Source organism: Pelodiscus sinensis, chromosome 3, assembly GCF_049634645.1.
Source record: "Pelodiscus sinensis isolate JC-2024 chromosome 3, ASM4963464v1, whole genome shotgun sequence".
Lineage (NCBI taxonomy): Eukaryota > Metazoa > Chordata > Testudines > Trionychidae > Pelodiscus > Pelodiscus sinensis.
In genome coordinates, this window is record NC_134713.1 from 43,990,328 (window position 1) to 44,015,549 (window position 25,222).

The 25,222-nt window shown below is 42.1% G+C and overlaps 1 protein-coding gene across 28 annotated transcripts in view; it reads right to left on the minus strand.

Moving 5' to 3' along the window:
* Positions 1-25,222, minus strand: part of DST (dystonin) — a 470,874-nt gene that overhangs the window by 218,872 nt on the left and 226,780 nt on the right. For all 28 annotated transcript variants that reach the window (XM_006110983.4, XM_025182427.2, XM_075923642.1 and 25 more), the window contains 4 exons: positions 14,605-14,771; positions 2,619-2,731; positions 1,086-1,192; positions 262-381 (listed from right to left, as the gene is read on the minus strand). In XM_006110983.4, the coding sequence (XP_006111045.2) occupies positions 262-381; positions 1,086-1,192; positions 2,619-2,731; positions 14,605-14,771 (507 nt within the window). The remainder of the gene's footprint in view (positions 1-261; positions 382-1,085; positions 1,193-2,618; positions 2,732-14,604; positions 14,772-25,222) is intronic.

Below are 25,222 nucleotides of genomic sequence, written 5' to 3' on the forward strand. Positions count from 1 at the left end.
TTTCATATTCCACAACACAATATATTTATTTTTAAAAAATGAACATTTGGTGTCCTGTGAATTATTTGCATAGAGCCATATCATACCCTCCCCATGCTTAACTCTGGGAACACAGGGTCTCAGAAACTCCACAAGGTTAATGTTCACCTTAAATTTTAAAAAAAATGAAAATCCATTTTATTCCTCTGCTTTTTGTATTTTTTCTACTGTTCTTCAAACAAAAGAGGAATAATACAGTACATGTAAGATGCTGTGTCTCACCTTCAGTTCTACAGGATTGTTTGGAAATGTTCTGTCAGACATTATTGTGACATGGTGCCTGATCCACTGGATGAGGTAGTTCACCATATTCTGGTATTCAACCCATTTCACTTCAACATCCTAGAAAAGCAACTCATAGTCAGTGTATAAGAAAACAAGAGCTGTCGCTTTTTTTTTTTAACTATTCCTTTTGTAGCTGAGTTCAAAAAGATGCAGATATTCAGGCGCATAAAGCAAAATAAATCCCTAATCTTGGCAATTGCAAAATGAAAATCACAATATTCTGGTCCCTTTAACCTACTCACGTAAAATAAATCAACTGAGAAACTTGCATAAGTAAGGCGAGTAGGCTTTGGAATGGAGTATTTATAGTGATAACATAGAAGCTTCCTACTTCTAATGCCATTCAAAAGACATAAGGAACACAAAAGTGTGACTTAATGATCTGACCACAAGACTGGGCGTCAACAGGTTCTGAGTTATGATCCCAGCACTGATTGTAACTCCTCCTGTGACTTTGGGCAAATCATTATTTATTAGTCAAGCTCTCGGCTTCAATGTCTTCATCTCTAAAGCATGTGGAGTATTGTTACAAATTAAATATTTGTTTAGAGATTAAAATCATTTGGCACTCTCAGTTAGACCACGAAACCAAAGAACCAACCTACTGACAACAGGAAAAACTTTCAATGTTGTTATGTTCTAGTATTATTTTATTACTGTTGATATACCAGTCTATGGAGAATGTAGCTAACTGCATTACTGAGCTGAAACCTTATAAAAATCAAGGCATATCAATGAAGCTGACATACTCACTAACTTACATTTGCACTGATGCCTTCGCCGCCCTCTGGTACTTTAGGAAACGCATCATAAAGTGATGACACGTAAGTTATGACTGACTTCTCATCAGGTGAGGAGACATCAACATCTAGGAACAGAACAGATTCTGTTGTGAAGAATGTTCACAATTACTCTGCAGCCTACAGACTGAGAGATTATGTTTTAATATAAGAACTTCAGAATGGCCATACTGGCTCAGGCCAATGGTCTATCTCGCCTGTTACCCCGTGTTCCAACAGTGGCTTTCAGAAACCTTCCTAATTAATGGTGGCTAGAAAATTTAGCTGTGCAACCCACCACCACATGGTGCAGAGCAGCAGCCCAGGCTGCTACATGGCTCCGGACACCGGAGCAGCCCCTTGCCCCATGGCCCCGGCTGCTGGAGCAGCACTGGCCACCCGCCATGTGGCCCCGGCCACTGGAGCAGCCGGCAGCCGCCATGTGGCCTGGCAATAGCTCCAACCCTAAAGGGCTAGAGCTACAGCCAGGGCTGCGTGGCACCTGCCTGGATGCTCCTGGGGTGCGCTGCGTGGCGGGCAGCTGCCCTATGAGTCGGGGCTGGAGCTGGGGTCACGGTGCAGCTGCAACCTATCTCTGGCAGCCACCACACAGCCCACTCTGGCCACAGCTTCAGCCCTGGGGAAGGTCTGGAGCTATGGGCAGGCTGACCCTTGGGCAGGGCCACATGGGTTAGGGTGCACCGGGGCTGGAGCCAACTCCGGTTCTGGTCCTGGCACATGGTACAACTGCCCACATGTAGCCCATCCCGGGAGCAGCTGGACTCCCACTCAAGCCCACCAGCAGCAGCTTACTTTTCAGAAAGTCGAGTGCTGCTGCATGGCTCTGCTGAGGAGGTGGACAGGCTTAAAATTATTTCTGCACACCCAGATAGGTGTGTGCCCTAGAGGGAACTTAGCCTCCCGTGATTCAGCAAATTCCCTGGTTCAGCACTGAGCAAGTCCCAAGGGTGCTGGACTACAGAAGTTCAACATGTAACAATATCCTTATTATGACCAGGCACTTATGTTCCAGGCATTCATATACAAGCACTGATAAAACCTGTAATTACTTAGTTTTCTGCCTTCATATGATATAACGGAATGGGACTCTTTCATCTGAGTTTTTCTCTTCAGTTCCTACCTGTATCTTATTAAATTTTGTCCTCTCCTTTTTACTGGGATATAGAGAATATCCTTTAATAAATTCTTCCCTAAATGATGTCTAGCTTAACTACATCCTCCTCTGCACATGTTGGCTTTCCCCCATCTCTTAGTTTCAAAACTCCCCTATGAGGTTTTTGTTCTTTTTAAATCTTGTATGTCAACAATCTTGCTCTGTTTTGTGTTAGGTGGAGCCCATTCTTCCTTATCCAAAAGGTTCTATTTGCTGAACACCTTTGTCTGACCCATGCATTGAGACCCTGCAGTTCAGCCTAACTTGCACTATGTGTAGAACAGGAAGCATTTCAGAGATGCCAACATGTTTTGTAGTTAAGTCTTTAAGAATCAACTCACCTTCCGGATCCAGAAGTCTGGTGACACCAAGTTTTTCTGCTACATAAAAAGCATGTTCTAAATTTGCAAGGTTGCTTTGAACAGCAACGGTATTCATGTCTATCAGGTCCGGCCTGTAAAACAAACAATTACGTAAGTCTTAACCTGTGAAAAAATATAATTGTTGTAACAGAATAGTGCAGTACTTTGAAAGACCTCCACAAGTGCTATTATTCTAAAAAAAAATCCATTTTAAGAGCATGTGGTAGTGAATAATGAGTACAACTGTGTATACTTACCCATTTTTACTTTACACTTTAAAAAATAGGTGAAAAACTGAACAAGATTTTTTTCAGTGCAGCAGACAACTATAACTTCATCATTCCCCTCTGCTGACATCCTCTCACCTACCAAAGCTAGCTTAAGACTCTGTTCCTCACTTTAAATGTCTGCATACTCTTGCTTGCATATCTATTCTGGTCTATTATCATGTTCCACCTTGCTCCCTTTGCTGCACTAAACAAGCTATTCCTACCTCTCCCTTAACCTCATTCTCCAATGTCTTCATGTCTGCTTTCATGGGTCACCCAATCGCTCACACCTGGGAAAACATCTCTATTTTAATGTCCTTCAATTTCGTCTCTTGGTCAGTACTTTCCTAAAGGTACACATTTTTCATAGTGCTACAAATGCTAATATTCGGGATGTAATACTGTAGCCAGTTAATTGTGTTCACTTATCAGTTAACGCAATCAGCTACATGCAATCCCCCACTCTCCCTGCTGCTCTGCATTTAAAGTATTTTAGTAGCCAGCACGCAAGCATGCTGGCTCAGATCCGGCTCACGCTGGGTCCGGCACCCACCCTGACGTGATAGCTACTGAGAAAGCAGCATTCATAGACTGGTGACTCAGTGAACACTTAGCCATTGGTTCAAATGGGAGCGGGAAGGGGGGAGAATATCATACGTTTATTGAGTACCGAGTTAATGTTCCATGTGGGAAAAGGTGGATGAGAATATGGATACAACCTGTCCAGCCCTTTCCTAAAATGAGTTACCATTGAATGAATGAAAAGGGAACACTGGGAGCGCCCTGCGTGGAAAGTGGACACAGTTGCTAAGTGGATCTTAACAGCAGATGGTGCTAAGCCCTGTGTTCAGAAGTATAACAGGTAATCCAGTACCAGGTGCCTGCCTGGGGGAAACATCCTGTTCTGCTCACCAAAAGGAAAATCACCTCCATTTGGCCAACTATACTGCTTGGTGAAGGGTTTCCTGCTTCTCAAAAGAACCTCCCGTACTTGAGCTAAGCATTGAAGCTCTAACAGATTGAGCCATCTAGCTTCCACATCATGAGGTAGAGTGGTGTGGGTATGGGTGTTTGAGATGCCCCGGCGTTGCATGAGGAGATACAGGGGAAGGGCTATTGTGACCTCTGACAGAGTGAGGAGGGTGGAGAACCAATACTGATACTGCCACACCGGTGCCAGTAAGATCAGGCACACTCTGTCTCTGTGTGCCTTGAGCAGGACCCAGTGTAGCAGGAGCCGGGGGAAGGTGGGGAGAGAGGAGAGAATGCATACAATAGCTGCCCCTCTCCCCAGTGAATCACAAATGTGTCCGCTATGGAACCCAGATGACTATTCTGGAATGAACAGAAGTCTTAAAAGGCTTTGGGCTTCAAGACAGAGGCGAGGTAATTGTGCTTCCCCTTGCTTGTTTATATAAAACATCGTGGTGGTATTGTCCATATACACCAACATGCAACAACTGTCCATCTGTGGGTGCAATACCCAGCAGCCAGTCTGACCATCCTTAACTCCTTCACATTAGTGTGAAGAGCCAGGTCCACAGGAGACCACACCTCCTGAGTCTTTAGGCTCCCCAAGTGAGCTCTTCACACAAGGTCCAAAGTGTCTCTTACAAGTGTCAGTGTAGGCAACAGCGAGAAGAATGCCACTTCCTCGAGTGGGTGCAACCATCGTATCAGCGTGGGTATCATGCCTTATGAGATGGACACCGCCATGTCCAAGCTGTCCTGAATTGGCTTGTAGATCAAGGAGGTGGGAGAGAGGAAGAGAGAGGGTGGGAGAGGGGAGGGCAACTAAAATGATCAGGGGTTTGGAACAGGTCCCATACGAAGAGAGGCTAAAGAGACTGGGACTTCTCAGCTTAGAAAAGAGGAGACTGAGGGGGGATATGATAGAGGTCTATAAAAGCACAAGTGGTGTGGAGAGGGTGCATAAAGAAAAGTTCTTCATTAGTTCCCATAATAGAAGGACTAGAGGACACCAAATGAAATGGGTAGCAGGCTTCAAACTACTATCAGACAGTTCTTCTTCACAAAGCAAATAGTCAACCTGTGGAACTCCTTGTTGCAGGAGGCTGTGAAGGCTAGAACTATAACAGAGTTTAAAGAGAAGTTAGATAAATTCATGGAGGCTGGGTCCATGGAGTGGTATTAGCCAAGGGATAGAAATGGTGTCCCTGGCCTCTGTTTTGGAAGGCTGGAGATGGATGGCACGAGACAAATGTCTTGGTCATTGTCTTCGGTCCATCCTCTCTGCGGTACCTGGTGTTGGCCGCTGTCGGCAGACAGGCTACTGGGCTAGATGGACCTTTGGTCTGACCCAGTACGGCCGTTCTAAGCTCAGGGCTCAGGGTCGGGGGTCTCACTGGACCACCTTGATTTTCATGCAGACCTGCTCCTGGGTGGCCAGGCTGGCAGCTATCCTGCCCTAGACGGCCACTTTCCTGTGCCTAGTGCGGAGGTCGTAGATGAGGTCCACGATCTCCGCACTAGACCAGGCGGGTGTGGCCAGACAGCCCGCCTCCATCACATCCATCTTATTTGCCTCTCTGAAGCACAGGGCAGAGAAGGAGCAATAATATCAGCATAGTCTATGCTGGCTCATCTGATCCTGAGAAGCTGAAAAAAAACCCCAGATATGTGGAGAGAGAGCAGTTAAGTCAATAAGCTGGCCTCGAGGCTGCGGCTGGCACCTATGTTGATTCGAACACACACACAGTCCCTGGGAGAGGAATTTCCCACTGAGAAAACAATGTCCCGTACTTCCAATTTAATCATCTCAATTCTCTCTTACAAGTGTAAATTAAGTTCACAACTCCCTTGTAAGAACTGGTCTCACAAAAGACAGACCAGCCCCATTTGGCATGACAGAAAAGAAAGAGAAATACGTGACCCCATGGGTATAAAAGATGGGCCCAGCACACACTCACTTTGAGTGTCATTCTATCCTCTACCTGCTGGTCGGGTTAGGTGTTTGACCTCCCGAGGTTCTATGGGGACGCCCACCTCGTATTTTCGTCTTTCCTAGGAATTGAGGGACCGGCCCTGGCCTGACATGCTGGAGTCGAGAGGCACAGAAGGGGGTAAAAATTGTACCTGGATGTGGTCCTCTGTCTTAAGTGTACACATAGAAAGAGTAAGCTGTTACTTGGTACCATTATTTCTATTTTTCTATCTTTATCTTCTTTGTAACCATTTTTTAAGATCCATATTTTGCTAGCAGTATCTATATTTTGCTAGTAGTTAAGAAATAGAGCAATAGCCATTGTAACCATATGATTTATAAGCTTCTTTAATAAACCTGTAACTGTTTAAGCTTTAACCTGACTCCTTCAGTTGCTGTAACAGAACCAAGCACAATTTAAAAGAACTTCAGCCGGTCATAAAGGGACAGATATAGGGAGAGCTTGGGCGTTTGGATTTGTGTCACTCCCAGGTGACAGGATCCACTGGGGCATCTTTCAGTCTTTCCCCAAGGCTGCCCGCTGCGAAGGAATTATGAATTCTAGCAGCTGAAATCTAAGATGTAATAAGCTCTTCCTATATAACGGGGCGTCTGTTGGCCTGCTGGCCACCCTCTGCAATGGGACCCTGGTCCTAGCAGTAAAGGCACGGACGTTAAACCTTTTCTCGGAAACATACACACACACACTGCCCTGACCGTCGACTGACAGCGGGTGCCCACCTCTTGAGGCCCCAGGCAGGCTCCCGGGAGCCGCCAGCCTGGTCCCGGGAAGAGGGGGAGGGCTGGGTGGCAGCGGGTGGATGGCTCGAGCCGTGCCAGGTGCAGAGTCTGCTGGCTGGGTGCAGGCAGACTTGCACCTGGCACGGGCACCGTAGCCAGCCCATGCCACTTTAAGGGCTCCGGGGCCAGGAGGGGGGCAGAAGAGTTTCCCTGGTGGTGCCCAGAGTGGCCACCAGGGAAAGCTGTGGAGGGCTAGCCTCCCACTAGTTCGAATTAAGTGGCTACACAGCCCTTAATTCGAACTAGTTAATTCAAACTAGGCGTTAGTCCTCGTAGAATGAGGTTTACCTAGTTCGAATTAAGCGCTTTGCTAATTCGAATTAAGTTCGAACTAGCGGTTTGTATGTAGACATACCCTTAGGGATTAATATATGATGTGGTATCAGAACCCCCTTAATACTATGAAAGGATATGTAAGATGGTCCAGTCAGAAGGGTTTAAACATAACTGACCCTCTGTGTGCAGAGATCTCAAAGAAGGGAGACCTCAGTCCCTTTCTTGGCCCTATGGGAAATGGCTAAGGTAGAGAAGTGCTGTATATAATACCGCTGCACAGGACTAAATTGGTGTTGGTGATTGGAATGTAAATAAATCACAGAAAGTTGCTCCTCCACAAAGAGAGAACAGGGAGGGAGCATGCCTCAGTAAACTAATAAATCTGCATAATATGTGACTGGGAAATAATTCTTTTCAATTTTACTATAAGGTAAAATCAAGAATGCACTAAGTATTTTAAAACCCTATTTTTTTAACCGAATCAAGAGAGACTAGTCCTAGAAATATTCCAAATACTAGTCCAACTAAAAATAAATATTTTAATATTTTACACTGGCCACATATGATACAATGGTCAAAAGCTCAAGTGAGACAAATTCAGACTGGAAATAAGATGTAAATTTGTGAGAATAATTAACCACTGGAACAATTTAGATTCTTCATCACTGAAAATTTTTCAGTCAAGACTGGATGTTTTTCAATAAGATATGCTGTAGGAATAATGTGAGAGAAGCTCTATTGCCCACGCTGGATAAGCAATCAGACTACATAATCAGAGAGATCCCTTTTGGCTTTGGAATCTATAAACGTGTTGCGGTTAGTACTTAGGTACAAGGATGGGTGCTAAGGAAAATACTATATATTGACTTACAGACAATACTGACTTATAAGCATTCAGTCTTACATATTATAATAATGTTCTTAACTCTGAGCCACAAGACTTGGGAACACAGGAACTGTAATAGAATATCAAACCAAATATCAAATAAAATATCTAGTCCAGTATCGTGTCTCTGAAATGAGATAGCACCTCAGACCTTAGAAGAAGGTGCAACAAATTCCATTGTCTATACAATTTTGGAATAACCAGCCCATATGAGAAACTCCTTCCTAACCTTAGGCAGTGAGTGGTAGGGTTGCACCATAAATCATGAGGGTGCACATCCCTTGGTTTTTGTTTTTAGTTTATAATACAGCTGTGGATTTTATCTTTGTCCATAGAAACAGCTAGCTTACGAATCTTACTAAACCTTTAGCTTCAATGATACCTTGAGCCAGTCTATTCCACAGTTTTATTGTGTGTTTGTGTAAAATTTTTTCCATTTATCAGTTGTTGTCTTCCTTTGCATTTTAAAAAGAAAAAAGCCTCTCTTATTCATTTCCTTAACAGTCCTAATTTTTTCATTCTCCCCTCGTATGGAATTCTTTTAATCTTCTACATATTTCCTTTGTACATCTTTGGCTCTCCTCTGTTTCTTGGTATAATTTCTGAGAAGGGCTGATCAAATCACAGCAATGCACATAACAACGCACCATCCATTCACATCAGAGGTTGGCAACCTATGACATGTGGGACGGAACCAAATATAGCTCTTATGGCAGCCGCTGGGAGTTCCCTTTAGGTTGTGCACCTGCATGGGCTCGTGTAACCCATACACCTAGTGTGGTTCACTGTCCCATATAGTGGCACTTAGACCACATAGAGCAAGAGATAAGAACAAGGGAACTCTACAGCCTAAGCTGTGAACCAGCTGGCTTTTAGCTCAAGCGGTAGCCTGCACTAAGGTTTTGTCTACACTGCAGGGTTTTCGTGCAAGAGATCTTCCACAAAAACTTTTTGCGCAAAAGCACGTCCACACCTCAAAAGCTCATCACAAAAGCGATGTGCTTTGGCGCAAAAGAGCGTCCACACTGCATGGACACTCTTGCGCAAGAAAGTTCTGATTGCCATTCACAGAATGGCTATCAGAGCACCTGTGCTTTTTGTGATAGGCTCTTTTTGCACAAGAACTCTTGCAAAAAGCCCTCTGTTCTGTCAACTGACTGTAGATTTCTTGTGCAAAAACACGCTTGAGGTATGGGCGCTCTGCGGGTTTTTGAGCAAAAGCAGCCAGTTTTGTGCAAAACCCCTGTAGTATAGACACAGCCTAAGTTCCAGAAGTCCCAGGTTGAAATCTGCCCAGTGGTGGTTACACAAGTTATCCAGAACCAAACCAAATGCTGACATTGTGATGTAATTCTATTATACAAAAATGTTTGAAATATTTTGTTTTTGTTCCAGTGCAGAATGAGAACAAATTCGGAAGCCATGAAAGTTGTTACAAATGGGAATTGTTATCCCCCAGAGAATCATATGGAGATATTACTTCAGCACAGATTCTGAGAAGCAGCCCACATTCTAAATTACCAAAAAATTACTTTTACAAGCCTCCTACTAAGCACAATCAAGTCTAAACATGTCTACTTTGTGAGATCAGATTGAATCACAGACCAAACACAAGATTATGCAGACCAGCCTCCGCTACCATGATTATGCTCTTTAATGCTGGCCACAACACAAAAAACATTAGTGCAGGAGACTGAGACATCCTTTTCAAAACTTAGATTTCTTAATATAGTTTACATGTAAACCGAATAGCTTACATGCTGAGCTATAATCATATTTAGTCAAGCATGCATTAGAAGTAAAATACTGAAATAATTAAAAAATCTTTCTTAAGACTCCTTTTTCTTTTCCCATCCTGAGAAATATTAATGGCCAGGCTTTTAATTCCATTTGAGCTATGAAGGGCAATAATTTTTAAAAAAGTCTGAGAATAGAAAGAGAAGTAAAATTTGAGATTTTCTGTTTGTTAAAAAGGTAACAATAAATTTAGAAAACAGTAAGCAGAAACTAGAAGATACAAATAACCTTTCTCTTCATTTTAAACTTCACCACCAGGCATTTTAAGGCTTGAAACTAAGTAATATTTAGTTTCTTTTCGAATCATCCCCACAAACTGCTCAGCTTGTTATTGCACATTTTGGCATCATTCTTTGCACCCTCAAGGAATCTATTCATGTCAGTGCCTGATCACCTGCAACATGTTTTAACATTACTGTAGTGTCGTGTGCACTGTAACAAAAATCGACTAGCAAACCCCCTGCTATAGATCTGAAAATGCCTCCCATAAAATAAGGCTTGAATTTAGCACAGAAGATTCAGCCAGTCAAATACTTGAAAAAAACACGAACTCCTTTCACATGTGCAGCTTGTATTATTCTGTTCCCTGCATGAACTACCTTGTGTAAAGAAATTTCTCCTACATGGATTCTGTGCATGGTCCTTTGTTGATTTCAGTTCCTTTTATTTTGTGATATCCACTTTACTTATACCCACCAAAATTGTATATAAACTTTGTTAATGGTGTGATGCAAATCTATTAAAAACTTTCATTCACTTCAAAAGTCGTTGATCAGTCCCTAACTCTTCCACTAATTTTGCATAAACCTATTTTGATTAACTCCTCTTCATTAGATGCAAGCCTCCGGAGCTCTTTGTCATTCTTTCCCCCTCTTCTGTGGCATTTCCAATCCTTCAAAATCTTTCCTGCAATATCATGCCAAGAATTGTACACAATAAGTCCAGGTGTAGTCTCACAATCCCTTTGGGTAGCTCCACAATGATCTTCTTTGTTGCAGGATCTATTTCCTTTTTTATACATCTCAGGGTTTTGTTTGCTTTTCTAGTTGCCACCGGACAGTGAGTTGATTATTTTATGTTTAGCCAGACTTGTTTCCTGATCAGTGTCTTTTCATTTCATATTATGGGTTAGATTCATTTCTAAACTGGGAGTCAGCACAAGGACCATTTACCACCTGACTCCCACATAAGCCTTCAAAACATGGTTTTAAGAGGCCACCTGTGCAAGGATGAAATTTACCCTAAGGCTGTGTCTAGACTGGCAAGATTTTCCGTAAAAGCCCCTGCTTTTGCGGAAAAACTTGCCAGCTGTCTACACTGGTCACTTTGAATTTGCGCAAGAACACTGACGATCTAATGTAAGATTGTCAGTGTTCTTCTGCAAATATAATGACTCTCCCATTCGGGAAAAAGCCCTCTTGCGCAAATGCTTTTGCACAAGAGGGCTAACGTAGACAACTGAGAACCGTTTTGCACAAAAAAGCCCTGATGGCGAAAATGGCGATTGGGGCTTTCTTGCGCAAAACCGCGTCTAGATTGGCACGGACGCTTTTCCGCAAAAAGTACTTTTGCGCAAAAGCATCCGTTCCAATCTAGACACTCTTTTCCACAAATGCTTTTAACAGAAAAACTTTTCTGTTAAAAGCATTTGCGGAAAATCATGCCAGTCTAGATACAGCCTAAAGGTTTGGCAGGGCTGTAAACTGGCCCACAGCCTCTCAAGGTGAACAATTCTAAATCTTTACTAATTCTAATAAAAAGTTTGCTGTATCTCTCAAGTAACAAGATAATTGTTCATCTTAAACTTCCACTGAGACTACATGGAAATTTACATCAACAATTTTTTCTATTATATTTAGCAGACAAAGATGACACTGCTACACCATTAATGGAGGTAATAAACCAACCGCACTTTTGCTTCATGAAAAAGGCTAGTTTGGAAATTCAGAGAAGAACTTTGGGGGGAAAAACTTCTTTATGCAAGAAAGTAATTTTGTAAAGTTTAGTCTACAGAAAACCTGAGATTATTTTGTTTTATATGTAACAATTTGTTTCTAATATTTTTACTTGACATTATTTGATTTTCTATTTCTTGTTTTCACTGTAAAGATTTCTAAGCATTGTGATATTAAGCAAAGTAATGTCATGAGTTAGGTCATACAAGCTGGCCTTGATTTATTCATTTGAGAATAGCTGGCCTACTTCTTTTTAAGTGTTTCATCGATAAGGGGCTGGACACTGACAGGAATGTTCTGAGAACTCAGAGATTGGCTCTTTCCCATCTCCACCTCTCCAAAGAGAGCAAGGTCTGCAGAGGTTTTGAAAGCTGAGCTTGTGATGTTATTTTCAGGGAGCTGATTCACAACAGGCAGAGAGACAAGGCTGCAGCAGGCTAAGGACAGATGACAGTGAGATGCCTCACATACCTGGGTACCCCTGAGGAGCATCATACTTGGTTCATCTACCACAATATTGCTAATAATACATCTGAGCCAGTGCCTGGAAAAAAATGCAAGTAAGCTGTTCCAGAAAAAAGGCTGGCACAATTCAATTTTCCTGCTTGAGCTCTGTTGACAATACCTAACCTTCTTCTAGCAGTCACTGAGTTTCAACTGGCTTCCCTGAAAATGTGTATCTTTGGGAAGAACTTTCCTTTTTTGTCCCTTCTCATAAAATGACAATATAGGATATTTATTTTAATGCTTTCAGGCATGGAACCGATTCAGTTCCCGTTGAAGTCAATAGAAAAAATCCCACTGGAAGCAGGAATATATCACACGTATAACCACCCTCCTACCAACAAAATTAGTGACGTTAGTGCCAACACTCCTGAGATTGTGAACAAGTAGACCCAGTATGCATGAATTCAGGAGGACAGTCAGTAGGATAAAGGGGAAATAGCTGAAAATGGACATTGCAAAGAAACTCAGCATCTGTCTAAAGGGACTCCAAAAATGGAATAATTTGATTTATGTAACATACATGTGCCAAAGGCCCTTGTTCCCCCACTCTCAATTGAAACCCTGTGAATAAAGGAAAATGCTGACCCAGGAACTAGAGGCAGCCCTCCACAAAAGTAGGAAAAATATCTGTCAAGGAAGGTCTATACCTACCAGGAGATTGATACTGCGGCAACAGATTCTCCCAGGGTCAAAGTAGTGGATCAACTAAAGACCTGCTAAATTGGGGTGGGCTAATTCCAGCCTGCGGACCAAATCCTGTCCACAGGGTTAGTCCTTGGCAGGTCCCCAATTCTATATTTCCCTGGGCATCTGCAGCTCTCAGGTGATGGCAGCTCTTGTTAGCCATGGATTGCTGTTCATAGCCAATGGGAGCTGTAAGGAGCAGTGTCCCAATCTGCACTAGGGATGTTAAATATTGGTTAATTGAAAAGCTGAGTAACCTCAAGAATTTTTATCGGTTAGTTGACTAATCTATAGTCCCTGGGGATGGGGATGAGGATGGGGCTGGCAGACAGTGCACTCTGGCCCCACTCCCGAGGAGTCCCCTGCCACCAAAAGCTGCTGCTTCTGTAACAGAGGCAGCAGCGCAGGGTGCCAGGCAGGTGCTGGTCCGCGAGGGGAACCAGTCTGCCTGTTGCCCTGTGGTGCTACCTCTGATAAAGAGGCTGCAGTGTGGGGTGATAGCAGCTCCTCTCTAGGGGGGACCTGAGCTCCTGGACCTGGCACAAGCTGGAACTGAATCGGGCTACCTGCTTGCCCGGCTCCTAATACACTTTAAATGCAGAGCCACAGTGGGGGTAGGTCCAGGACCCACTGCAAGCCAGGACTGAGCTGGTCTGCTGGCCAGCCTGCTAAACAATTTACTGGCAAGGGGAAAGGGGAAATGCATGTAGTCTACAGCATTAACCTATAAGCTTTTGCTTATTGGTTAATCAACTATTCTATTACATCCCTAGTCTGTACCACTTGCTGCCATTCCAATTGGCTGCAAATGGCAGTCCATGGCCAATGAGAGCTGTGATTGTCCGATACCTGTGGAGACGCAGGTAATTATAGCAGTGGTGGCATGCCAGGGACCAATAATGATCAGCTGTCATTTTTTTTATTGCCTGCCCCTGTGCTAAATCAACTGCCAATCACACTCTCATCTACTTGGGTACTCCACAAGAACAAAAAGTGTAAGGGTAGTCAATGGAAGAGTTTCTCCTATCAGCTCCTTGCAGTAACCCATAATTAGGTACATTGCCGCGCCCCCTCAACTCCCCCATGCTATTCACATAGCTGGAGTTGCATACCTAGGTCAACATTGCCCTCTAGTGTACACCTGCCCTCAGCTACTACAATGTACGTTTCCAGCTTTCAACTATTTATAATCAAGCTATATCACAGCTTTAATTGACAAGCTGTGGAAGCTTAAATGTTCATTAGCACTGGTAATCAGAGCGCTGGAAGATCTTGGAAGTATTTTCTATTGAAAAAACTGCTGATCTGTTTCTTTAAACTCCTCCCTTTCGGCCCTATATAATTTGATTTTTTTTTTATCTTTTCTCACACCAGCTTGGGCTAGGCATGTCTCCTCACTACTCTATCCTGCCTGATTAATTTGCTCTCAGAGACATTTAGGATAACATTTTGTTATTTCTCTCTACCTTTCCAATATTACCAAAAGAAATAGAAGATATGCATGCTTTATGCAGTTCCTCCTGTCTACTAGAATAGAAGTCAGAAAATAACTGTATCCATAGCCAGTTAAAAATGTTCCAAGATTTAGTTAGAGGTATATATAATAATCCTGGAGAGATCACAAGCTGTGAATCTTTGTTGACTGCCCAGTTACCTGTCCTTGACTTTTATTAAAAATACATGTGACTAAATTTTAGTCTTACTCATAGTTAGTCTCCACATCTATGGTATTAAGACAAATGCCAGAGTGTCCTTTTTTTGCTGGATTGCTTCTTCATGTATGTTAAAATTCTTATATAAATATTTTCAAGTGTGTAAATATGAATAAAGTAAACTGTGCAATTACCTGTATTTATGTATGATGGCATTAAATAATTTTCCATCTCGCCAGCAGGTAGTGAAATTTTCACAACGGATTCCAGCATAGCCCTCAGTTGTCTGCTGTGTCCACAGGAGTAGTCTCTCTTTAGCAGACATATCCTCTGATTCTCCAGTAACATGGATGTCAGATATCTAAAACATAATGAATATAAATATAATAAAAGCGTGTATTAAGGACTAAAATATTGAAAATATAGCAGAAAAAACAACTTTTAATTGTCACAGATTTTTCTATCCTGAACACATATACACACACTCTTCAGTGAAAATTACATATCGTTGCTCTCTACATTAAAAATATACAATTATTAGACTCACAATATTCTAAATTACTAAATCATTAGTATCTAAATTTCTTTTGACAGTATAATTTTCTGGTTTTGAACTTTTATCAGAAATTGTTACATAAGATGAAGTATTAAAAAGCAATATTAATTTTCACATTACATAGGTAACATGAACAACATTTAATAGCTCTGTTATAAACAGAAGTTAAATTATAATAGACTCTAATCTCCAGGGCTATACATTACTCCAAAACAATTCAGTCAGACTGAAACCTAACAGAAGGGCTGTAAATGCAAAATTGCTTATTCTAATAAGATCTTTTAATCTGTTATCTTTACTAAGAATCTAAAGGACATAAATTCCACTTTCGTATTTTCCACTGATATATAATTACTAACTGTTCTGTACGTGGAACACATGTGCAATAGTGACCTTAAGATCAGTAATTCAAGGATAGCCTCTCCCAGGAGGGCACCTCTCAAACCTAGATTCCAAACTGAAATTTCCTTCTTTCAGGGAACCAACAGAGACAAATAAATATGTGACTTTCCCACAAGCTTTACTAAATCAACACATAACAATGGATGCATCAAGCACTTGAAGATGGGTTGATGGTTAGAGAAAGGGTACATAATCAGACTGTGAAGTTAATAATGAAGTTAGTGAAGAGTGGCTTATACAATGAATTGGGTTTTTTTGGGGGTGGGATTCTATTTTACACACTCTTTACATTAAGGACAAGGTATGGATTTACAAATTATAATTTAAACACTAAATTATAAATTTATTTAGTCCCAGTTAACAATTAATTTAGATGATTCTCTAATCAAAATATTCACCAAATTGCCAGCCAGGTCAGATAAATAGGAAGATATATCACAACAATCCTATTTTATTTTTATGCAAGAGACAGAGAAAACTATAAGTACTAGAAAGCAAACAGTACTTCTGTGATGAGACAATGCTAGGCATAAGCAAAGTAAGTGATGCTTAGGGTCCCAAACAGCTCAGTGGGGGAGGGGGCATATTCATTATTAGTATGTGTTGTGAGGAGAGGCAGGGCAAAAAATATTCCTGCTCTGAGCCCCCAATGGGCTAGCACCAGCACTGCTTCTGTGAATAAGCCTGCAATAGCTTCAAAATACTAGGACAAAATAAACATTGGAAGGAAGCTGTTAGCTTAATATCTACCTCCTCACCAGACCAAAATGTATTCTAAAGCTGTCTACACCACACACTTTTCGGTGGCATGTAGTATACATATAACTACCCACCAGGGTGAAAAGCACACCGTGTCCACAATGAGGTATGTAGCTTCACTTGTCAGTAAAAGGCTCTGGCATATGGCAGGCAGGGGAAGGCGGCTTCAGCTGCTCTCTGCTACCAGAACCTTTCAGTACAGCAAGAAAAGCTCAGAAGTGGGACACTATACACTGCTAAAAATAGCAGTGTACAAAGGAGACACAGCTTGGGCCAGTAGAAAACCTGCAGGCTGTGTACTCTGGTACATACTCACATCCTTCAGATGTGTCTTTACTGGCCAAATCTGTGCCTCACCATCTACATTGCTATTTATACAAATGCATGTATGTATCCACACTTCAAAACTGCCAAAAGAATCCTGCAGTGCAGATACACCTTTAATGGAAGGCCACAGAAAAGACAGGAAGGGATGTGTGGTCTGTGTTTAAAACACACAATAGAAAATATATTCAGAGCAGAGTTTCTGTTTTATTTCAAGATGTCATATGACAATGTGGAAATAGAGGAGAGGTGAAATGATTGTGCCTTATGTAGAGACCCATCTATTACATATTTTGGGGAGTTTGTGCATCTTTCTTTCTGTGTGTCCATCTGTTAGTCCATTTGTTCAAGAACTCCTCCTAAATAGTAAGAGCTAGGAACACCAAATTTGGCATGCAGCTTCTTATCCTAACTTAAAAAAGCAAGGTCAGAATTTGTTGGGCCAGGGCAATGGAATGCGACTGTTTCAATTAAACAGAAAGGGAGGGGTGTGATAGTGGGAATAGTTATACTGTATAATGACCACAGGGGGTAGCAAGCATGGGGGGCAGTTATACTCATGAATGACCACAGCGGAGCAAGCAAGTGCACAGCCTGTGGGGAGCAGCAGCTGGCCAGTAGCATAGCCACCATGGCCCTGGGCTGTGCCTTGGGAGCAGCTGCCCACCATGCCACACGGCCCCCACCGTGGAGCAGCCAGGAGCAGACACCCAACAGGTCACATGGTCCCCACTCCTCCGGGCTGGCCCATGGAAGCATTCAGTGGGCAGTCCATACCACCTGTGCTGGCTTGGTCCAGTTCTGGGGAGAAGCTGGCAGGTGCCCTGGGCAGCCTCCCCCACCAGTGCCGGCCCTGTGCTACCTCTGCTACCCCTAATGTCAGGTAAGTTTTCTAGTAGCATATAAGAGAAAATGGAAAATCAATATGACAAAAGTTCTCTAGTCATTGTCTTTATTTTTAACGTGTATGGAGAATTATTGACTGAAATTCAAGTTTCCTTTCTTTTATGCAGGCAAGCTAACTAATTTTTTCCCAGTAGTCTCTGCTTCTATTCATTATAAAACAACCAGACCACAGTATAAATCAAATCAACTATCAGCCACTTTGTTGGGAAGAGTAAGGCCTGATGTCTGATATTAAAAATACAGTTTTCATATCACTTTAAACATTTGCTGTCTCTGTCCATAAGAAATTAGTTTTCTTATATTCTTTACATGACTTCTTTAAAAAAGGAATATGCTGACAATATTTCCCATGTCCATTTTAACGTATAAACTCAGACCTTTGGCCTACTCCATGGTTAACTGAATGGCAACCGTTATGTAGTTTTGGAATAGCACAGAGTGTCGTACATTAGATTCCTCTGACCACAAGGGAGTGGTTCTCAGTACAGTCTCAAATTGTCATATTTAAATCTGCTGTGACACATAAAAATGGCATGTGTAGCCATGGACACAAAACCAAAGAAAATAAATTCTTATTTTAAACTGAGATTGTTTGACACTCATACTTCCAGTGCTGTCCAGATTCTAGAAGGATAAGAAATGGGTTTGGTGATCTCAGTCCGCTTCACAGAGACCAACTGTCCGACTCACAAAAACTGTTCTGGCACTACCCCCTTTGGCAGCCTCAGCAGAAGGAACATGACTGAATAGGCCTAAGAGACTGAACTATTCTCTCTCTTTTTTAGAGATGATCTAATCTAAACAGGGAAACACTGGCAGGGCAACATAAGTAGGCCAGCACTTTCTGGGCCTATGCTTTAGACCAGGGGTCTCCAAACTACGGCCCGGGGGCCGGATGCGGCCCGCGAGGCCCTCTCATCCGGCCCGTGGAGACCTTTTTGGATTCAAAGGCAGAAGAAGTGAGATTGTTTCAAAACCCATTTGAAGCAGATGTGGCCAGTTGCCCAGATGAACTGCAGCTGGAAGTCATTGAGTTGCAAGCAAATGACCTCCTTAGGGACAAGTTCAAAATAGGACTGGTGGGTTTTTACCAGTTTTTGCCCAAGGAAGACTTTCCTAATGTCAAAACTTTTGCATCAAGGTACCTTTCAATCTTTGGAACAACATACCTGTGTGAACAAACATTTTCAAGAATGAAATACGTGAAGAACAATTTGAGAACAAACTTGTCCGATGATAATCTCAGGTCACTGTTGATGTTAGGGACAACAAATCTAAAGCCAGAAATGTCTGCTATTTTGGCATCCAGGAAACAATTTCACCATTCACACTAATACAGGTGTTCATGTGTAGTGTATGAATGTGTTATTAAATAATAACTGAATAAAATAATATTAAATAAATAATTAAAAACAACATCCATGTTTTGATTGTTTTTTATTTGGACCTCAAGTGTGTAGTCGGCCCCCGAACTGCTGTTTGATAGTTAATGCGGCCCTCGGGCTGAAAAGTTTGGAGACCCCTGCTTTAGACAAAGGATTTTAGTTTCCAGGCCTGTTATTGCAGTAAGCCCTTTTCACAAACACAAAACTCTGATAAAAAAATGTGATAGCATATTAGAGGGAGATTAGGTAAACTGCTACATTCTATAATTGAGTAGTATCTTATTATGCGAGCACTCCCACTGATTTCAAATGTGACTATCTGCAAAGTAAAGTACCACCCACCTTAAATAAGGTGGGGAAAAATAGTCCTAATTATTCACAACTGATAATATGCTAACTCCAAGTATAAAAATCTATATTTGTAATATATTTGAAATATAACTCAATAATCACAAATGTTCCAACACCTTATATCTTACATGCGATTAATATAATTGTCCAAAAACTGTATGAAGGACAGAAAATAAGGCATCTGGTAGTATGTCAAAGATTATCAAAAGTAAAGGACATTAATAAATGATAATAAATTGTGATATTTAAGTGGCAGTATACCACATAGAAAGCCCATTTCCTGGTTCTACCATTTGAGAGAACTATTTCACACTTACTGGTACAGCTGCACTGATCCTTCTTTTAAATTCCTCCCTCTGCATTTCACAGGAACGCAAGCTGTACATAGGGACCAAGGGGCCTGAGCTTCCTCTCACGGAAGTTAACTGCAAAACTCTTTATTGACTTCAATGGTCAGGGTCAACTCCAAATGGAGGATCATAGAACACATGGACTCAAGAGTAACACTGAAGGACTGAGAATACATTTTGTTTATTCTTTTTATGAAAGACTAAACAAGGAAGAAGTGAAAATGAAAATGAACTTAAATGGCCAAGATCTGGCACCCTTGGGACTTGACTATATGTGGTATAATCCCAAACAAGGGGATTTGCTGGATCGGGGAGATCCCTCCCCTCCTGGCCCATGCTGCTACCAGGTTAGGGCTCCAGCCTGCCCCCTCTGCTGCCCCAGCTCCCCAGGACTTTCAGAAAGAAAATGCAAACACTTATGTGAATGATGATGACTTGTGCTTAAGTAATCATGGATATATGTACAACAGGGCTACTCAACACACAGCGTGGGTCACATGCAACCCACGGCCCACTTGTTTGCAGCCTGCGGATGGGAGCCAAAACAAAAAAATTGTCAATATAATGGTCTTCTGTTGATATGCATTTTAGTAGTTAAATTCCTTGACTGTCATTGCTCATTAAAAGTGCTGCATATGGGTGGAAATCGGGTAACTACTGCATTTTATTATTATCAGCAAAACAGACTTAAATGGGGCCTGTGTGTTGCATAGTCTTGCTTAACGTTTGTATTCATGCCCGTTGGTGTGAAAGAAGCTATTTGCATATAGTTGCATATATATTTGCATGTATATGCAATCACACTTAAGTTGCAGACCTCAGCATGTGCTGTGAGTATCATTGTGGACCCCAGGGCTTCCAAAGTTGAGTAGTGCTGATGTACAGAAATCAAACACTGGTATGACTTCAAGAGTGACTCCAAGGTTACCAACTGGCAATCAAGAATTTCCACAAACAGTCTCTATTGAGCAATGTCAGATTCTGAGGAAGCTGAAGCTCTCATGTCAGCAAGTTTAATCAATGAACCTTGCACTCTGCACTTTACACCTATTCTGGAAGACAAATACTGGCATTTTTCATCATTTAAACTGTAATGCTGTAAAAGTAGGTAACAGGTGTTGGCGTGATAGTGGAAACACCTGGAAGGTATTTTGTTATCTCAGAGCTATTCGTAGTCATGCATGAACTATTCCATAAATGCTTTACTATTATCCCAGAATTAGCTGTTCTATCAGATGCATTGGTTGCTATTGTAAATACGAACTTTTATTTAATAATGCACAGATTGTAAATAGAAATATTAAAGGTATATACTACTTTTGCCCAAATTTAGGAGTATACTTTGCTCTGAAAATAACAATTTTTATTTATCTCCAAATGAGATCAAGGTCCCATTGTACTAGGCACTGTAAAATACTAGAGAGCTGCAAATAACCAATTTTCTAGTCTGGTAACTGAATGGAAAAACTAAAGAAAAAAAATAATTTCAGGGAAATGTAAAATTAATTTTTAAACTTTTTCAGCTAATTGAAAATATAAACAATTGTTTCAGGACAAATTAAATTGGCCAAATGAAATGATCTGTTTTGAATTAGAAAAAAAAAGATTTGAGAATGTTTTAACCTTTTTAAAATTAAACCAAAATAAAATTTGAAACAAAGTCATTTTGAATAAAAAATAATGCATTTTTAAAAGGTCAACATAAAAAACAGGTTGGGTTTTTTTGTTTTTATTCGGGAGAGATTTCAAACTAAGGTAATTAGATGCATTAGACACAAATTCACAATGTTTTTGCCAACCCAACTCTGCAATTTTGGAAACAACAACAACAACAAAGGTTTTGTCTAAAAATGCTGTCCAGCACTAATATAAACACAGAACTAAAAGACAGTTTGAGAAATATGGCAATTTCCTGCTATATCTTAGTAAGACCTGATTGAATTAAGTTTAAATATTTTGGAGTCTGTTGTACTATAAATGCAAAATTTATATAGCATTGTGGGATCATGTTTGACTTCTCTAGATGGAAATGTGGCCAGCATATATCTGGAAAGTATCAGAGCTTCAAAGACTCTTTTAAACAATGGACCAGACCACACTTTTAGGAGGAACAAAGGTAAGTAGGTTTCCTAGGAAATACCTGGGGAAGAGGGAAATGGAAATTCCCATCTCTGGAGTTAACCTTTTTGCCATATGCACTGAGGAGAGAAACACTGGTTGATTACCCTAATCACGGGACTCTTCAGATCAGAGGAGATAAGAAGCCGGTAAGCTTAGGTGCAGCACACCAGGAAGAAAGCGGCTGGTTGGGGCAGTGCTCTGGATGTTGCCAGCCACTATACTCAGGTAAGGTTCCTGTGCTGGGCTGGGCATGGTTGGCCCATCCCTCCCATTCTGGCCCCTGTCCATCACAGCCAGAATCTAAACCACTCCCCACACATGGCCCTCAGCCCCAGCGCCTGACAGCTGGGAGTGGGGAGGTGAGGCCCCAAGCCTGGTGGGCCCAAGCTAGCACCCACAGCCCCTGGGCATAGGGTTCCGGTTTTGAACTGGACAGTCCCGTATTTGAGCTTTCTGTTCGGGAAACAAATTGAGAAAATATAAATGAGAAAATATAAATGTCCGGTATTTTCTAAATAAGGTGTAATGTAGATTGTGATGTAATGTTGAGTGTGTTCGGTATTTTGTTGAAACCATCTGGCAACCCTTCCTGGGCAATGCAGCCACGGTGTACCCAGGCTTCAGCCCTGAAGCTTGGGCAGTTGGGGAGCACGATTGCTGCCTCAGCTCTAGGGATCTGGCAGCCAGAAAGCATGGCCCCCGATGCCCTGGCCAGCTCCTGGAATTTGGTGGTCAGGCAACTTGGTGGCTACACTCCCAACCCCTCGCCCCCACCCCGCCACACACACACTCTTTGCCATGAGTCCCTCCCAATCTCCTGCCTTGAGATCGCTCACACCCCCACATATCAGCCCTGATCCCCCACCTCCTGCCCTGACTCTTGCACACCAACCTCCTGCCCCTAAGCTCCACCACACCTCCCAATTCCCTGCCCTGAGCCCGACCACACCTTCCAACTTCCTGCCCTGACTCCTGCATTCCTCACTCCCTGCCCTGGGCTCTCACACACCTAAGCCCTTGCTCTGACTCCTACGCCACCTACATCCTACCCTTTGCTCCCCCACACCTCCCATCCTCTGTCCTGAGCTTCCTCACTTCCATACGCCCCCCAGCACTCCAACCCACACTTAAATTTCTTACAAGTACTGTCATATAGCAAGCCCCCCTCTGCCCCAACCTCATGCCCTGAAGGACCCCCACAAGGGAAGGTTGGCATATGACAGTATCTGTAAGAAATTTAAATTACTTTGACCCCTGCTGCAGATCAAAGTCACAGGCCATTTAAAAGAAAAGCAAATCCATGCATATGTGTTCTTGTTCTGAGAAAAATGTGTTAAAAACTTGTATGCAGAGAAAAACCCATGTGGAGTCCAAAGGACTGACTCCTACCAGAGCTCTTGTTGTAGCTTATTAACATTCATGCAGGTTCTTTTATGGCTTTTAATATACTTTCTCTGTAATGCTTCCACATTAAGAAAAAAAGTGCTTTGTTAGAAAACCCTATGTGGTAACTTATATCTATAGGCAATCACAGTGTTCATAGTCTCTGAGCAGATCTGTTTAGGAAACCGGGCTTCATGGGGACATCACAGTATAGGCAGGAAACTGTACAGCTTGAAAAAAACCACTTCTAGGAAGCAGAGAGCTGTGGGTCTCCATCGAAGGCATGTCATGGCTGAGGAGCTAGGAGTCTAAAGTGAGTGCCCTTTGCTGGACACACAGATCGGGAATAGAGTTGCTGTTGCCTTGAACTGTTATAGTCCCTGTGGTAAAGAGTTTATACTCCAGGACAACAAATAAATACAGACAGAATGAAGTAATTCAGATATTAAAATATTTTAGATTTTTACATTTGTTTGGAAAACACATTTTATAAATTGGAACTGGGCCTGAAGACTGGATGAATTAGAGAGTTGATAATGGGATATAAAGATGTCCTTGGTTTGAATCCAAGTTTACAGGGACCAAAAGCAGGTACCATTCAACAGCTCTTTGTTGCTGAATCTAAATTAAAGTAGTTAGTGCCCCCATGTTCTAACAATTTCTATTACATGCATGTGTGCTTATTCTAGGAATTGGATTGAAACAAATTACCACAGTAGTGAGCAGCCTTTGCAGAGAAGCCAAGAGTGATTGTACATGCCACCACAGCTGTACTCCTGTGGCAGGGGTGGGGAACCTTTTTTAGGTTCAGGGGCCATTGACCCACAAAAAAGTGGGGGGGGGGCACAAAAACGAGAAGCAAACACAAAACAAAACAAAACAAAACAAAACAAAACAAAACATCCTTTACTGACATGGCTCCTGAGGAGCAGAAAGACACTCCCCACATTCCCTTTGCATACCAGAGCTTATGATCATAGAATCATAGAATAATAGGACTGGAAGGGACCTCGAGAGGTCATCGAGTCCAGCCCCCCGCCCTCAAGGCAGGATCAAGCTCTGTCTACACCATCCCTGACAGATGTCTATCTAACCTGTTCTTAAATATCTCCAGAGAGGGAGATTCCACCACCTCCCTTGGCAATTTATTCCAATATTTGACCACCCTGACAGTTAGGAATTTTTTCCTAATGTCCAATCTAAACCTCCCCTGCTGCACTTTAAGCCCATTACTCCTTGTCCTGTCCTCAGAAACCAAGAGGAACAAATTTTTGCCTTCCTCCTTGTGACACCCTTTTAGGTATTTGAAAACCGCTATCATGTCCCCCCTTAATCTTCTTTTTTCCAAACTAAACAAGCCCAGTTCATGAAGCCTGGCTTCATAGGTCATGTTCTCTAAACCTTTAATCATTCTTGTCGCTCTTCTCTGTACCCTTTCCAATTTCTCCACATCTTTCTTGAAATGTGGCGCCCAGAACTGGACACAGTACTCCAGCTGAGGCCTAACTAGTGCAGAGTAGAGCGGCAGAATGACTTCACGAGTTTTGCTTACAACACACCTGTTGATACAACCTAGAATCATATTTGCTTTTTTTGCAACAGCATCACACTGTTGGCTCATATTCAACTTGTGGTCCACTATGACCCCTAGATCCCTTTCCGCCATGCTCCTTCCTAGACAGTCGCTTCCCATCTTGTATGTATGGAACTGATTGTTCCTTCCTAAGTGGAGCACTTTGCATTTCTCTTTATTAAACCTCATCCTGTTTACCTCTGACCATTTCTCTAACTTGCTAAGGTCATTTTGAATTATGTCCCTATCCTCCAAAGAAGTCGCAACCCCACCCAGTTTGGTATCAACTGCAAACTTAATAAGCGTACTCTCTATCCCAATATCTACATCATTGATGAAGATATTGAACAGTACGGGTCCCAAAACAGACCCTTGAGGAACTCCACTTGTTATCCCTTTCCAGCAGGATTTAGAACCGTTAACAACAACTCTCTGACTACGGTTATCCAGCCAATTATGCACCCACCTTATCGTGGCCCTATCTAAGTTATTTTTGCCTAGTTTATCAATAAGAATATCATGCGAGACCGTATCAAATGCCTTACTAAAGTCTAGGTATATGACATCCACCGCTTCTCCCTTATCCACAAGGCTCGTTATCTTATCAAAGAAAGCTATCAGATTAGTTTGGCATGACTTGTTCTTCACAAACCCATGCTGGCTATTCCCTATCACTTTATTACGTTCCAAGTGTTTGCATAT